The 15,742-nt window shown below is 39.5% G+C and overlaps 1 protein-coding gene across 5 annotated transcripts in view; it reads left to right on the top strand.

Moving 5' to 3' along the window:
* The window catches only part of LOC138320483 (transient receptor potential cation channel subfamily M member 2-like), a 108,700-nt gene that overhangs the window by 9,030 nt on the left and 83,928 nt on the right, over positions 1-15,742 (top strand). For all 5 annotated transcript variants that reach the window (XR_011208194.1, XM_069263461.1, XM_069263463.1 and 2 more), the window contains one exon: positions 11,234-11,463. Coding sequence is in view for 4 of the 5 variants with exons in the window: in XM_069263461.1 (XP_069119562.1) it covers positions 11,234-11,463 (230 nt within the window). In the remaining variant the exon portion in view is untranslated. The remainder of the gene's footprint in view (positions 1-11,233; positions 11,464-15,742) is intronic.

Below are 15,742 nucleotides of genomic sequence, written 5' to 3'. Positions count from 1 at the left end.
GGTGGTACGTCCTCCTTATCTCCATTAGGTTTGGTGGTACGTCATCCTTATCTCCATTAGGTTTGGTGGTCCGTCATCCTTATCTCCATTAGGTTTGGTGGTACGTCATCCTTATTTCCATTAGGTTTGTTGGTACGTCATCCTTATCTTCATTAGGTTTGGTGGTACGTCATCCTTATCTCCATTAGGTTTGATGGTACGGCATTCTTATCTCCATTAGGTTTGGTGGTATGTCATCCTTATCTCCATTAGTTCTGATGGTTTGTCATCCTTATCTCCATTAGGTTTGGTGGTACGTCATTCTTATCTCCATTAGGTTGGTGGTACGTCATCTTATCTCATTAGATTTGCTGTACGTCATCTTTTCTTCATTAGGTTTGATGGTACGCATTCTTATCTCCATTAGGTTTGGTGGTACGTACCTTACTCATTAGTTTGGTGACATTATTTGGTGGTACGGCATTCTTATCTCCATTAGGTTTGGTGGTACGTCATCCTTATCTCCATTAGGTTTGGTGGTACGTCATCCTTATCTCCATTAGGTTTGGTGGTACGTCATCCTTATCTCCATTAGGTTTGGTGGTACGTCATCCTTATCTCCATTAGGTTTGGTGGTACGTCATCCTTATCTCCATTAGGTTTGGTGGTACGTCATTCTTATCTCCATTAGGTTTGGTGGTACGTCATCCTTATCTCCATTAGGTTTGGTGGTACGTCATCCTTATCTCCATTAGGTTTTATGGTACGGCATTCTTATCTCCATTAGGTTTGGTGGTACGTCATCCTTATCTTCATTAGGTTTGGTGGTACGTCATCCTTATCTCCATTAGGTTTGATGGTACGTCATTCTTATCTCCATTAGGTTTGATGGTACGTCATCCTTATCTCCATTAGGTTTGGTGGTACGTCATCCTTATCTCCATTAGGTTGGTGGTACGTCATCCTTATCTCCATTAGGTTTGGCGATACGTCATCCTTATCTCCATTAGGTTTTGTGGTACGTCATCCTTATCTCCATTAGGTTTGTGGTACGTCATCCTTATCTCCATTAGGTTTGGTGGTACGTCATCCTTATCTCTATTAGGTTTGGTGGTACGTCATCCTTATCTCCATTAGGTTTTATGGTACGGCATTCTTATCTCCATTAGGTTTGGTGGTACGTCATCCTTATCTCCATTAGGTTTGGTGGTACGTCATCCTTATCTCCATTAGGTTTGGTGGTACGTCATCCTTATCTCCATTAGGTTTGATGGTACGGTTTATCTATCTAGGTTTGGTGGTACGTCATCCTTATCTTCAAAGGTTTTGGGTACCATCATCCTTATTTCTATTAGGTTTGGTGGTAGTCATCCTTATCTCCATTAGGTTTGGTGGTACGTCATCCTATCTCCATTAGGTTTGGTGGAACGTCATCGTTATCTCCATTAGGTTTGATGGTACGGCATTCTTATCTCCATTAGGTTTGGTGGTACGTCACCTTTATCTGCATTAGGTTTGGTGGTACGTCATCCTTATCTCTATCAGGTTTGATGGTACGTCATCCTTATCTCTATTATGTTTGGTGGTACGTCATTTATCTCCATTAGGTTTTATGGTACGGCATTCTTATCTCCATTAGGTTTGGTGGTAAGGCATTCTTATCTCCATTAGGTTTGGTGGAACGTCATCCTTATCTCCATTAGGTTTGATGGTCCGGCATTCATATCTCCATTAGGTTTGATGGTATGTCATCCTTATCTCCATTAGGTTTGGTGGTACGTCATTCTTATCTCCACTAGGTTTGATGGTATGCCATCCTTATCTCCATTAGGTTTGGTGATACGTCATCCTTATCTCCATTAGGTTTGGTGGTACGTCATCCTTATCTTCAATAAGGTTTGGTGGTACGTCATCCTTATCTCCATTAGGTTTGGTGGTACGTCATCCTTATCTCCATTAGGTTTGGGGGTACGTCATCCTTATCTCCATTAGGTTTGTAGGTACGTTATCCTAATCTCCATTAGGTTTGGTGGTACGTCATCCTTATCTCCATTAGGTTTGGTGGTATTTCATCCTTACTCCATTAGGTTTGGTGGTACGTCATCCTTATATTTATTAGGTCTGGTGGTACGTCATCTTTATCTCCATTAGGTTTGGTAGTATGACATCCTAATCTCCATTCGGTTTTGTGATTTGTCATCCTTACCTCCATTAGGTTTGATGGTACGTCATCCTTATCTTCAATAAGGTTTGGTGGTACGTCATCCTTATCTCCATTAGGTTTGATGGTACGTCATCCTTATCTCCATTAGGTTTGGTGGTACGTCATCCTTATCTCCATTAGGTTTGATGGTACGTCATCCTTATCTCCATTAGGTTTGGTGGTACGTCATCCTTATCTCCATTAGGTTTGGTGGTACGTCATCCTTATCTCCATTAGGTTTGGTGGTACGTCATCCTTATCTCCATTAGGTTTGGTGGTATTTCATCCTTACTCCATAAGGTTCGGTGGTACGTCATCCTTATCTTCATTAGGTTTGGTGGTACGTCATCTTTATCACCATTAGGTTTGTTAGTATGTCATCCTTATCTCCACTAGGTTTTGTGGTATGTCATCCTTATCTCCATCAGGTTTGGTGGTACGTCATCCTTATCTCTAGTAGGTTTGGTGGTACGTCATCCTTATCACCATTAGGTTTGGTAGTATGTCATCCTTATCTCCATTAGGTTTGGTGGTACGTCATCCTTATCTCCATTAGGTTTGGTGGTACGTCATCCTTATCTCCATTAGGTTTGGTGGTACGTCATCCTTATCTCCATTAGGTTTGGTGGTACGTCATCCTTATCTCCATTAGGTTTGGTGGTACGTCATCCTTACTCCATTAGGTTTGGTGGTACGTCATCTTTATCACCATTAGGTTTTGCGGTACGTCATCCTTATCTCCATTAGGTTTGGTGGTACGTCATCCTTATCTCCATTAGGTTTGGTGGTACGTCATCCTTATCTCCATTAGGTTTGGTGTTATTTCATCCTTACTCCATAAGGTTCGGTGGTACGTCATCCTTATCTCCATTTGGTTTGGTGGTACGTCATCCTTATCTCCATTAGGTTTAATGATACGTCATCCTTATCTCCATTAGGCTTGGTGGTACGTCATCAATATCTCCATTAGGTTTGGTAGTATGTCATCCTTATCTCCAGTAGGTTTTGTGATTTGTCATCCTTATGTCCATTAGGTTTGATGGTAAGTCATCCTTATCTTCAATTAGGTTTGGTGGTACGTCATCCTTATCTCCATTAGGTTTGATGGTACGTCATCCTTATCTCCATTATGTTTGGTGGTACGTCATCCTAATCTCCATTAGGTTTGATGGTACGTCATCCTTATCTCCATTAGGTTTTTCGGTACGTCATCCTTATCTCCATTAGGTTTGGTGGTACGTCATCCTTATCTCCATTAGGTTTGGTGGTACGTCATCCTTATCTTCATTAAGGTTTGGTGGTATTTCATCCTTAATCTATAAGGTTCGGTGGTACGTCATCCTTATCTCCATTAGGTTTGGTGGTACGTCATCCTTATCTTCAATTAGGTTTGGTGGTATGCCATCCTTATCTCCATTAGGTTTGATGGTACGTCATCCTTATCTCCATTAGGTTTTGCGGTACGTCATCCTTATCTCCATTAGGTTTGGTGGTACTTCATCCTTATCTCCATTAGGTTTGGTGGTATTTCATCCTTACTCCATAAGGTTCGGTGGTACGTCATCCTTATCTTCATTAGGTTTGATGGTACGTCATCCTTATCTTCAATTAGGTTTGGTGGTATGTCATCCTTATCTCCATTAGGTCTGGTGGTACGTCATCCTTATCTCCATTAGGTTTGGTGTTATTTCATCCTTACTCCATAAGGTTCGGTGGTACGTCATCCTTATCTCCATTTGGTTTGGTGGTATGTCATCCTTATCTTCAATTAGGTTTGGTGGTATATCATCCTTATCTCCATTAGGTTTGGTGGTACGGCATTCTTATCTCCATTAGGTTTGGTGGTACGTCATCCTTATCTCCATTAGGTTTGGTGGTACGTCATCCTTATCTCCATTAGGTTTGGTGGTACGTCATCCTTATCTCCAATTAGGTTTTGTGGTTTTTCATCCTTATCTCCATTAGGTTTGATGGTACGTCATCCTTATCTTCAATTAGGTTTGGTGGTACGTCATCCTTATCTCCATTAGGTTTGATGGTACGTCATCCTTATCTCCATTAGGTTTGGTGGTACGTCATCCTTATCTCCATTAGGTTTGATGGTACGTCATCCTTATCTCCATTAGGTTTGGTAGTATGTCATCCTTATCTCCATTAGGTTTGGTGGTACGTCATCCTTATCTTCAATAAGGTTTTGTGGTACGTCATCCTTATCTCCATTAGGTTTGGTGGTATGTCATCCTTATCTCCATTAGGTTTGGTGGTACGTCATCCTTATCTCCATTAGGTTTTGTGGTAAGTCATCCTTATCTCCATTAGGTTTGATGGTACGTCATCCTTATCTCCATTAGGTTTGGTGGTACGTCATCCTTATCTCCATTAGGTTTGATGGTACGTCATCCTTATCTCCATTAGGTTTTTCGGTACGTCATCCTTATCTCCATTAGGTTTGGTGGTACGTCATCCTTATCTCCATTAGGTTTGGTGGTACGTCATCCTTATCTCCATTAGGTTTGGTGGTATTTCATCCTTACTCCATCAGGTTGGGTGGTACGTCATCCTTATCTTCATTAGGTTTGGTGGTACGTCATCTTTATCACCATTAGGTTTGGTAGTACGTCATCCTTATCTCCATTAGGTTTTGTGGTTTTTCATCCTTATCTCCATTAGGTTTGGTGGTACGTCATCCTTATCTCTATTAGGTTTGGTGGTACGTCATCCTTATCTCCATTAGGTTTGGTGGTACGTCATCCTTATCTCCATTAGGTTTGGTGGTACGTCATCCTTATCTCCATTAGGTTTGGTGGTACGTCATCCTTATCTCCATTAGGTTTGGTGGTACGTCATCCTTATCTCCATTAGGTTTGGTGGTACGTCATCCTTATCTCCATTAGGTTTGGTGGTATGTCATCCTTATCTCCATTAGGTTTGGTGGTACGTCATCCTTATCTCCATTAGGTTTGGTGGTACGTCATCCTTATCTCCATTAGGTTTGGTGGTACGTCATCCTTATCTCCATTAGGTTTGGTGGTACGTCATCCTTATCTCCATTAGGTTTGGTGTTACTTCATCCTTACTCCATAAGGTTCGGTGGTACGTCATCTTTATCTCCATTAGGTTTGGTGGTACGTCATCCTTATCTCCATTAGGTTTGGTTGTACGTCATCCTTATCTCCATTAGGTTTGGTGGTACGGCATTCTTATCTCCATTAGGTTTGGTGGTACGTCATCCTTATCTCCATTAGGTTTGGTGGTACGTCATCCTTATCTCCATTAGGTTTGATGGTACGTCATCCTTATCTCCATTAGGTTTGGTGGTACGTCATCCTTATCTCCATTAGGTTTGGTGGTACGTCATCCTAATCTCCATTCGGTTTTGTGATTTGTCATCCTTACCTCCATTAGGTTTGATGGTACGTCATCCTTATCTTCAATTAGGTTTGGTGGTACGTTATCCTTATCTCCATTAGGTTTGATGGTACGTCATCCTTATCTCCATTATGTTTGGTGGTACGTCATCCTTATCTCCATTAGGTTTGATGGTACGTCATCCTTATCTCCATTAGGTTTGGTGGTACGTCATCCTTATCTCCATTAGGTTTGGTGGTACGTCATCCTTATCTCCATTAGGTTTGGTGGTACGTCATCCTTATCTTCATTAGGTTTGGTGGTATTTCATCCTTAATCTATAAGGTTCGGTGGTACGTCATCCTTATCTCCATTAGGTTTGTTGGTACGTCATCCTTATCTTCAATTAGGTTTGGTGGTATGCCATCCTTATCTCCATTAGGTTTGATGGTACGTCATCCTTATCTCCATTAGGTTTTGCGGTACGTCATCCTTATCTCCATTAGGTTTGGTGGTACTTCATCCTTATCTCCATTAGGTTTGGTGGTATTTCATCCTTACTCCATAAGGTTCGGTGGTACGTCATCCTTATCTCCATTAGGTTTGGTGGTACGTCATCCTTATCTCCATTAGGTTTGGTAGTATGTCATCCTTGTCTCCATTAGGTTTGATGGTACGTCATCCTTATCTTCAATAAGGTTTTGTGGTACGTCATCCTTATCTCCATTTTGTTTGGTGGTATGTCATCCTTATCTCCATTAGGTTTGGTGTTACTTCATCCTTACTCCATAAGGTTCGGTGGTACGTCATCCTTATCTCCATTAGGTTTGGTGGTACGTCATCCTTATCTCCATTAGGTTTGGTGGTATGTCATCCTTATCTCCATTAGGTTTGGTGGTACGGCATTCTTATCTCCATTAGGTTTGGTGGTACGTCATCCTTATCTCCATTAGGTTTGGTGGTACGTCATCCTTATCTCCATTAGGTTTGATGGTACGTCATCCTTATCTCCATTAGGTTTGGTGGTACGTCATCCTTATCTCCATTAGGTTTGGTGGTACGTCATCCTTATCTCCATTAGGTTTGGTGGTACGTCATCCTTATCTCCATTAGGTTTGGTGGTATTTCATCCTTACTCCATAAGGTTCGGTGGTACGTCATCCTTATCTTCATTAGGTTTGGTGGTACGTCATCTTTATCACCATTAGGTTTGGTAGTACGTCATCCTTATCTCCATTAGGTTTTGTGGTTTTTCATCCTTATCTCCATTAGGTTTGGTGGTACGTCATCCTTATCTCCATTAGGTTTGGTGGTACGTCATCCTTATCTCCATTAGGTTTGGTGGTATGTCATCCTTATCTCCATTAGGTTTGGTGGTACGTCATCCTTATCTCCATTAGGTTTGGTGGTACGTCATCCTTATCTCCATTAGGTTTGGTGGTACGTCATCCTTATCTCCATTAGGTTTGGTGGTACGTCATCCTTATCTCCATTAGGTTTGGTGGTACGTCATCCTTATCTCCATTAGGTTTGGTGGTACGTCATCCTTATCTCCATTAGGTTTTGTGGTACGTCATCCTTATCTCCATTAGGTTTGGTGGTACGTCATCCTTATCTCCATTAGGTTTCGTGGTACGTCATCCTTATCTCCATTAGGTTTGGTGTTACTTCATCCTTACTCCATAAGGTTCGGTGGTACGTCATCTTTATCTCCATTAGGTTTGGTGGTACGTCATCCTTATCTTCAATTAGGTTTGGTGGTATATCATCCTTATCTCCATTAGGTTTGGTGGTACGGCATTCTTATCTCCATTAGGTTTGGTGGTACGTCATCCTTATCTCCATTAGGTTTGGTGGTACGTCATCCTTATCTCCATTAGGTTTAATGATACGTCATCCTTATCTCCATTAGGTTTGGTGGTACGTCATCCTTATCTCCATTAGGTTTGGTGATTTGTCATCCTTATCTCCATTAGGTTTGATGGTAAGTCATCCTTATCTTCAATTAGGTTTGGTGGTACGTCATCCTTATCTCCATTAGGTTTGATGGTACGTCATCCTTATCTCCATTATGTTTGGTGGTACGTCATCCTTATCTTCATTAGGTTTGGTGGTACGTCATCTTTATCACCATTAGGTTTGGTAGTATGTCATCCTTATCTCCATTAGGTTTGGTGGTACGTCATCCTTATCTTCAATTAGGTTTGGTGGTATGTCATCCTTATCTCCATTAGGTCTGGTGGTACGTCATCCTTATCTCCATTAGGTTTGGTGGTACGTCATCCTTATCTTCAATTCGGTTTGGTCGTATATCATCCTTATCTCCATTAGGTTTGGTGGTACGGCATTCTTATCTCCATTAGGTTTGGTGGTACGTCATCCTTATCTCCATTAGGTTTGGTGGTACGTCATCCTTATCTCCATTAGGTTTAATGATACGTCATCCTTATCTCCATTAGGTTTGGTGGTACGTCATCCTTATCTCCATTAGGTTTGGTAGTACGTCATCCTTATCTCCATTAGGTTTTGTGGTTTGTCATCCTTATCTCCATTAGGTTTGATGGTACGTCATCCTTATCTTCAATTAGGTTTGGTGGTACGTCATCCTTATCTCCATTAGGTTTGATGGTACGTCATCCTTATCTCCATTATGTTTGGTGGTACGTCATCCTTATCTCCATTAGGTTTGATGGTACGTCATCCTTATCTCCATTAGGTTTGATGGTACGTCATCCTTATCTCCATTAGGTTTGGTGGTACGTCATCCTTATCTCCATTAGGTTTGGTGGTACGTCATTCTTATCTTCATTAGGTTTGGTGGTATTTCATCCTTAATCTATAAGGTTCGGTGGTACGTCATCCTTATCTCCATTAGGTTTGTTGGTACGTCATCCTTATCTTCAATTAGGTTTGGTGGTACGTCATCCTTATCTCCATTAGGTTTGGTGGTACGTCATCCTTATCTCCATTAGGTTTTGCGGTACGTCATCCTTATCTCCATTAGGTTTGGTGGTACGTCATCCTTATCTCCATTAGGTTTGGTGGTATTTCATCCTTACTCCATAAGGTTCGGTGGTACGTCATCCTTATCTCCATTAGGTTTGGTGGTACGTCATCCTTATCTCCATTAGGTTTGGTAGTACGTCATCCTTATCTCCATTAGGTTTGATGGTACGTCATCCTTATCTTCAATTGGGTTTGGTGGTATGTCATCCTTATCTCCATTAGGTCTGGTGGTACGTCATCCTTATCTCCATTAGGTTTGGTGTTATTTCATCCTTACTCCATAAGGTTCGGTGGTACGTCATCCTTATCTCCATTTGGTTTGGTGGTACGTCATCCTTATCTTCAATTAGGTTTGGTGGTATGTCATCCTTATCTCCATTAGGTTTGGTGGTACGGCATCCTTATCTCCATTAGGTTTGATGGTACGTCATCCTTATCTCCATTAGGTTTGGTGGTACGTCATCCTAATCTCCATTAGGTTTGATGGTACGTCATCCTTATCTCCATTAGGTTTTTCGGTACGTAATCCTTATCTCCATTAGGTTTGTTGTTACGTCATCCTTATCTCCATTAGGTTTGGTGGTACGTCATCCTTATCTCCATTAGGTTTGGTGGTATTTCATCCTTACTCCATCAGGTTGGGTGGTACGTCATCCTTATCTTCATTAGGTTTGGTGGTACGTCATCCTTATCTCCATTAGGTTTGGTGGTACGTCATCCTTATCTCCACTAGGTTTTGTGGTATGTCATCCTTATCTCCATCAGATTTGGTGGTACGTCATCCTTATCTCTACATTAGGTTTGGTGGTACGTCATCCTTATCTCCATTAGGTTTGGTGGTACGTCATCCTTATCTCCATTAGGTTTGGTGGTACGTCATCCTTATCTCCATTAGGTTTGGTGGTACGTCATCCTTATCTCCATTAGGTTTGGTGGTACGTCATCCTTATCTCCATTAGGTTTGGTGGTACGTCATCCTTATCTCCATTAGGTTTGGTGGTATTTCATCCTTACTCCATAAGGTTTGATGGTACGTCATCCTTATCACCATTAGGTTTTGCGGTACGTCATCCTTATCTCCATTAGGTTTGGTGGTACGTCATCCTTATCTCCATTAGGTTTGGTGGTACGTCATCCTTATCTCCATTAGGTTTGGTGTTACTTCATCCTTACTCCATAAGGTTCGGTGGTACGTCATCCTTATCTCCATTAGGTTTGGTGGTACGTCATCCTTATCTCCATTAGGTTTGGTGGTATGTCATCCTTATCTCCATTAGGTTTGGTGGTACGGCATTCTTATCTCCATTAGGTTTGGTGGTACGTCATCCTTATCTCCATTAGGTTTGGTGGTACGTCATCCTTATCTCCATTAGGTTTGATGGTACGTCATCCTTATCTCCATTAGGTTTGGTAGTACGTCATCCTTATCTCCATTAGGTTTTGTGATTTGTCATCCTTATCTCCATTAGGTTTGATGGTACGTCATCCTTATCTTCAATTAGGTTTGGTGGTACGTCATCCTTATCTCCATTAGGTTTGATGGTACGTCATCCTTATCTCCATTAGGTTTGGTGGTACGTCATCCTTATCTCCATTAGGTTTGGTGGTACGTCATCCTTATCTCCATTAGGTTTGGTGGTACGTCATCCTTATCTCCATTAGGTTTGGTGGTACGTCATCCTTATCTTCAATTAGGTTTGGTGGTATGTCATCCTTATCTCCATTAGGTTTGGTGGTACGTCATCCTTATCTCCATTAGGTTTGGTGGTACGTCATCCTTATCTCCATTAGGTTTGGTGGTACGTCATCCTTATCTCCATTAGGTTTGGTGGTACGTCATCCTTATCTCCATTAGGTTTGGTGGTACGTCATCCTTATCTCCATTAGGTTTGGTGGTACGTCATCCTTATCTCCATTAGGTTTGGTGGTACGTCATCCTTATCTCCATTAGGTTTGGTGGTACGTCATCCTTATCTCCATTAGGTTTGGTGGTACGTCATCCTTATCTCCATTAGGTTTGGTGGTACGTCATCCTTATCTCCATTAGGTTTGGTGGTACGTCATCCTTATCTCCATTAGGTTTGGTGGTACGTCATCCTTATCTCCATTAGGTTTGGTGGTACGTCATCCTTATCTCCATTAGGTTTGGTGGTACGTCATCCTTATCTCCATTAGGTTTGGTGGTACGTCATCCTTATCTCCATTAGGTTTGGTGGTACGTCATCCTTATCTCCATTAGGTTTGGTGGTACGTCATCCTTATCTCCATTAGGTTTGGTGGTACGTCATCCTTATCTCCATTAGGTTTGGTGGTACGTCATCCTTATCTCCATTAGGTTTGGGGGTACGTCATCATTATCTCCATTAGGTTTGGTGGTACTTCATCCTTATCGCCATTATGTTGGACTTAAAGTAAATCTCTGAGGAGGTCCTCATCAACTTAAGCATTTCCTTATACCTGTGGAGATATTGAATATAACTCTACTTTTTAAATATAATTGTTGTATCAAGATCTTGTCGACGCTCTGGACGCTATCGTCCTGTCACCTGCCATACTGGCCCAATTTCTGGTGGATTAAGGTACATGTTTTTCATCTGGATATTTCAGTTTTAGTTTAAAAATTACTTATAACGCAAAAATGTAATCAAACACTTTTGTTTTCAAAGAAATGCCTAATGAACTGTTTATGACTTTTAGACCCCTGGCTTGTATGTGAATGTACCCTTGATGATGTGCGCGATAAAAACAACAGTGAGTGGCTTACTGTCACAAGAATTGCGATGGAAGCCAGAAAGGAATATAGCAAAATAAACAACAGTTATTCAGGAACCAAGGAAACTGAAAAAGATACCGATGCGAATTCTTCATTGTTGCAAAAGGCGAAATATGAAGATGACACGGATACATTTTGTTTGATAGGTATCAATGTAAGTATGTTTGATAGGAATCAGTGTAAGTATGTTTGATAGGAATCACTGTAAGTGTGTTTGATAGGAATCACTGTAAGTATGTTTGATAGGAATCAATTAAGTATGTTTGATAGGAATCAGTGTAAGTATGTTTGATAGGAATCAGTGTAAGTGTGTTTGATAGGAATCAACATAAGTATGTTTGATAGGAATCAGTGTAAGTATGTTTGATAGGAATCAGTGTAAGTGTGTTTGATAGGAATCAACATAAGTATGTTTGATAGGAATCACTGTAAGTATGTTTGATAGGAATCAACATAAGTATGTTTGATAGGAATCAGTGTAAGTATGTTTGATAGGAATCACTGTAAGTGTGTTTGATAGGTATCAATGTAAGTATGTTTAATAGGAATCACTGTAAGTATGTTTGATAGAAACTACTGTTAGTATCACTGTAAGTATGTTTGATAGGAATCACTGTAAGCATGTTTGATAGGAATCACTGTTAGTATGTTTGATAGGAATTACTGAAAGTATGTTTGATAGGAATCACTGTAAGTATGTTTGATAGGAATTCCTGTAAGTATGTTTGATAGGAATACTGTAAGTATGTTTGATAGGAATCACTGTACATTTCAAAGTAAGTATGTTTGATACTAATCACTATCAGTATGTTTGATACTAATCACTATCAGTATGTTTGATAGTAGATCTAATCATGTAAGTATGTTTGATAGGAATTACTGTAAGTATGTTTGATAGGAATCACTGTAAGTATGTTTGATAGGAATCACTGTAAGTATGTTTGATAGGAATTACTGTAAGTATGTTTGATAGGAATCCTTGTAAGTATGTTTGATAGTAATTACTGTAAGTATGTTTGATAGGAATCACTGTAAGTGTGTTTGATAGGTATCAATGTAAGTATGTTTAATAGGAATCACTGTAAGTATGTTTGATAGAAACTACTGTTAGTATCACTGTAAGTATGTTTGATAGGAATCACTGTAAGCATGTTTGATAGGAATCACTGTTAGTATGTTTGATAGGAATCCCTGTAAGTATGTTTGATAGGTATCACTGTAAGTATGTTTGATAGCAATCACTGTAAGTATGTTTGATAGGTATCACTGTAAGTATGTTTGATAGCAATCACTGTAAGTATGTTTGATAGGTATCACTGTAAGTATGTTTGATAGGTATCACTGTAAGTATGTTTGATAGGTATCACTGTAAGTATGTTTGATAGCAATCACTGTAAGTATGTTTGATAGGTATCACTGTAAGTATGTTTGATAGCAATCACTGTAAGTAATCACTGTACCGATGCGAATTCACGTATCATTGTTTGATAGAAGGCTGAAATATGTTTGATAGACACTGTACCTTTTGTTTGATAGGTATCACTGTAAGTATGTTTGATAGGTATCACTGTAAGTATGTTTGATAGGTATCACTGTAAGTATGTTTGATAGGTATCACTGTAAGTATGTTTGATAGGTATCACTGTAAGTATGTTTGATAGGTATCACTGTAAGTATGTTTGATAGGTATCACTGTAAGTATGTTTGATAGGTATCACTGTAAGTATGTTTGATAGGTATCACTGTAAGTATGTTTGATAGGAATCACTGTAAGTATGTTTGATAGGAATCAATGTAAGTATGTTTGATAGGAATCACATAAGTATGTTTGATAGGAATCACTGTAAGTATGTTTGATAGGAATCACTATAAGTATGTTTGATAGGAATCACTGTAAGTGTGTTTGATAGGTATCACTGTAAGTATGTTTAATAGGAATCACTGTAAGTATGTTTGATAGAAACTAAATGTTAGTATCACTGTAAGTATGTTTGATAGGAATCACTGTAAGTATGTTTGATAGGAATCACTGTTAGTATGTTTATAGGAATCACTGTAAGTATGTTTGATAGGAATCACTGTAAGTATGTTTGATAGGAATCACTGTACTGTTTGATAGGAATCACTGTAGTATGTTTGATAGGTATCACTGTTAGTATGTTTGATAGGAATCACTGTTAGTATGTTTGATAGGAATCACTGTAAGTATGTTTGATAGCAATCACTGTAAGTATGTTTGATAGGTATCACTGTAAGTATGTTTGATAGGAATCACTGTTAGTATGTTTGATAGGTATCACTGTAAGTATGTTTGATAGGAATCACTGTAAGTATGTTTGATAGGTATCACTGTAAGTATGTTTGATAGCAATCACTGTAAGTATGTTTGATAGGTATCACTGTAAGTATGTTTGATAGGTATCACTGTAAGTATGTTTGATAGGTATCACTGTAAGTATGTTTGATAGGTATCACTGTAAGTATGTTTGATAGCAATCACTGTAAGTATGTTTGATAGGTATCACTGTAAGTATGTTTGATAGCAATCACTGTAAGTATGTTTGATAGGTATCACTGTAAGTATGTTTGATAGGTATCACTGTAAGTATGTTTGATAGGTATCACTGTAAGTATGTTTGATAGGTAATCACTGTAAGTATGTTTGATAGGTATCACTGTAAGTATGTTTGATAGGTATCACTGTAAGTATGTTTGATAGGTATCACTGTAAGTATGTTTGATAGGTATCACTGTAAGTATGTTTGATAGGTATCACTGTAAGTATGTTTGATAGGAATCACTGTAAGTATGTTTGATAGGTAATCACTGTAAGTATGTTCTAATCAGTGTCCCTTTGTTATGTTTGATAGGGACCTCATTTTGATGGTAGTTTTAACACTGATTATCTCCCCTGCCTCCCAGATTAATTATCAGTGTCCCTTTGTTATGTTTGATAGGGACCTCATTTTGATGGTAGGTTTAACAATGATTATCTCCCCCTGCCTCCCAGATTAATTATCAGTGTCCCTTTGTTATGTTTGATAGGGACCTCATTTTGATGGTAGGTTTAACACATTGATTATCTCCCCCTGCCTCCCAGATTAATTATCAGTGTCCCTTTGTTATGTTTGATAGGGACCTCATTTTGATGGTAGGTTTAACATGATTATCTCCCCTGCCTCCCAGATTAATTATCAGTGTCCCTTTGTTATGTTTGATAGGGACCTCATTTTTTGATGGTTGGATTTAACACTGATATCTCCCCTGCCTCACAGATTATCAATCAGTGTCCCTTTGTTATGTTTGTTAGGGACGTCATTTTGATGGTAGGTTTAACATTGATTATCTCCCCTGCCTCCCAGATTAATTATCAGTGTCCCTTTGTTATGTTTGATAGGGACCTCATTTTGATGGTAGGTTTAACATTGATTATCTCCCCTGCCTCCCAGATTAATTATCAGTGTCCCTTTGTTATGTTTGATAGGCTCATTCCCTGCCTCCAGATTATATCATGTCCCTTTGTTATGTTTGATAGGGACTCATTTTGATGGTAGGTTTAACATTGATTATCTCCCCTGCCTCCCAGATTAATTATCAGTGTCCCTTTGTTATGTTTGATAGGGACCTCATTTTGATGGTAGGTTTAAACATTGATTATCTCCCCTGCCTCCAGATTAATTATCAGTGTCCCTTTGTTATGTTTGATAGGGACCTCATTTTGATGGTAGGTTTAACACTGATTATCTCCCCTGCCTCCCAGATTATTATCAGTGTCCCTTTGTTATGTTTGATAGGGACGTCATTTTGATGGTAGGTTTAACACTGATTATCTCCCCTGCCTCCCAGATTAATTATCAGTGTCCCTTTGTTATGTTTGATAGGGACCTCATTTTGATGGTAGGTTTAACATTGATTATCTCCCCTGCCTCCCAGATTAATTATCAGTGTCCCTATGTGTTATGTTTGATAGGGACCTCATTTTGATGGTAGGTTTAACACTGATTATCTCCCCTGCCTCCCAGATTAATTATCAGTGTCCCTTTGTTATGTTTGATAGGGACCTCATTTTGATGGTAGGTTTAACATTGATTATCTCCCCTGCCTCACAGATTATTATCAGTGTCCCTTTGTTATGTTTGATAGGGACCTCATTTTGATGGTAGGTTTTAACATTGATTATCTCCCCTGCCTCCCAGATTAATTATCAGTGTCCCTTTGTTATGTTTGATAGGGACCTCATTTTGATGGTAGGTTTAACATTGATTATCTCCCCTGCCTCCCAGATTAATTATCAGTGTCCCTTTGTTATGTTTGATAGGGACCCTCATTTTGATGGTAGGTTTAACATTGATTATCTCCCCTGCCTCCCAGATTAATTATCAGTGTCCCTTTGTTATGTTTGATAGGGACGTCATTTTGATGGTAGGTTTAAT

Source organism: Argopecten irradians, chromosome 4 (assembly GCF_041381155.1).
Source record: "Argopecten irradians isolate NY chromosome 4, Ai_NY, whole genome shotgun sequence".
NCBI lineage: Eukaryota > Metazoa > Mollusca > Bivalvia > Pectinida > Pectinidae > Argopecten > Argopecten irradians.
Note: the sequence above shows the minus strand (reverse complement) of the source record. Positions and strands in the feature narration are given on the sequence as shown.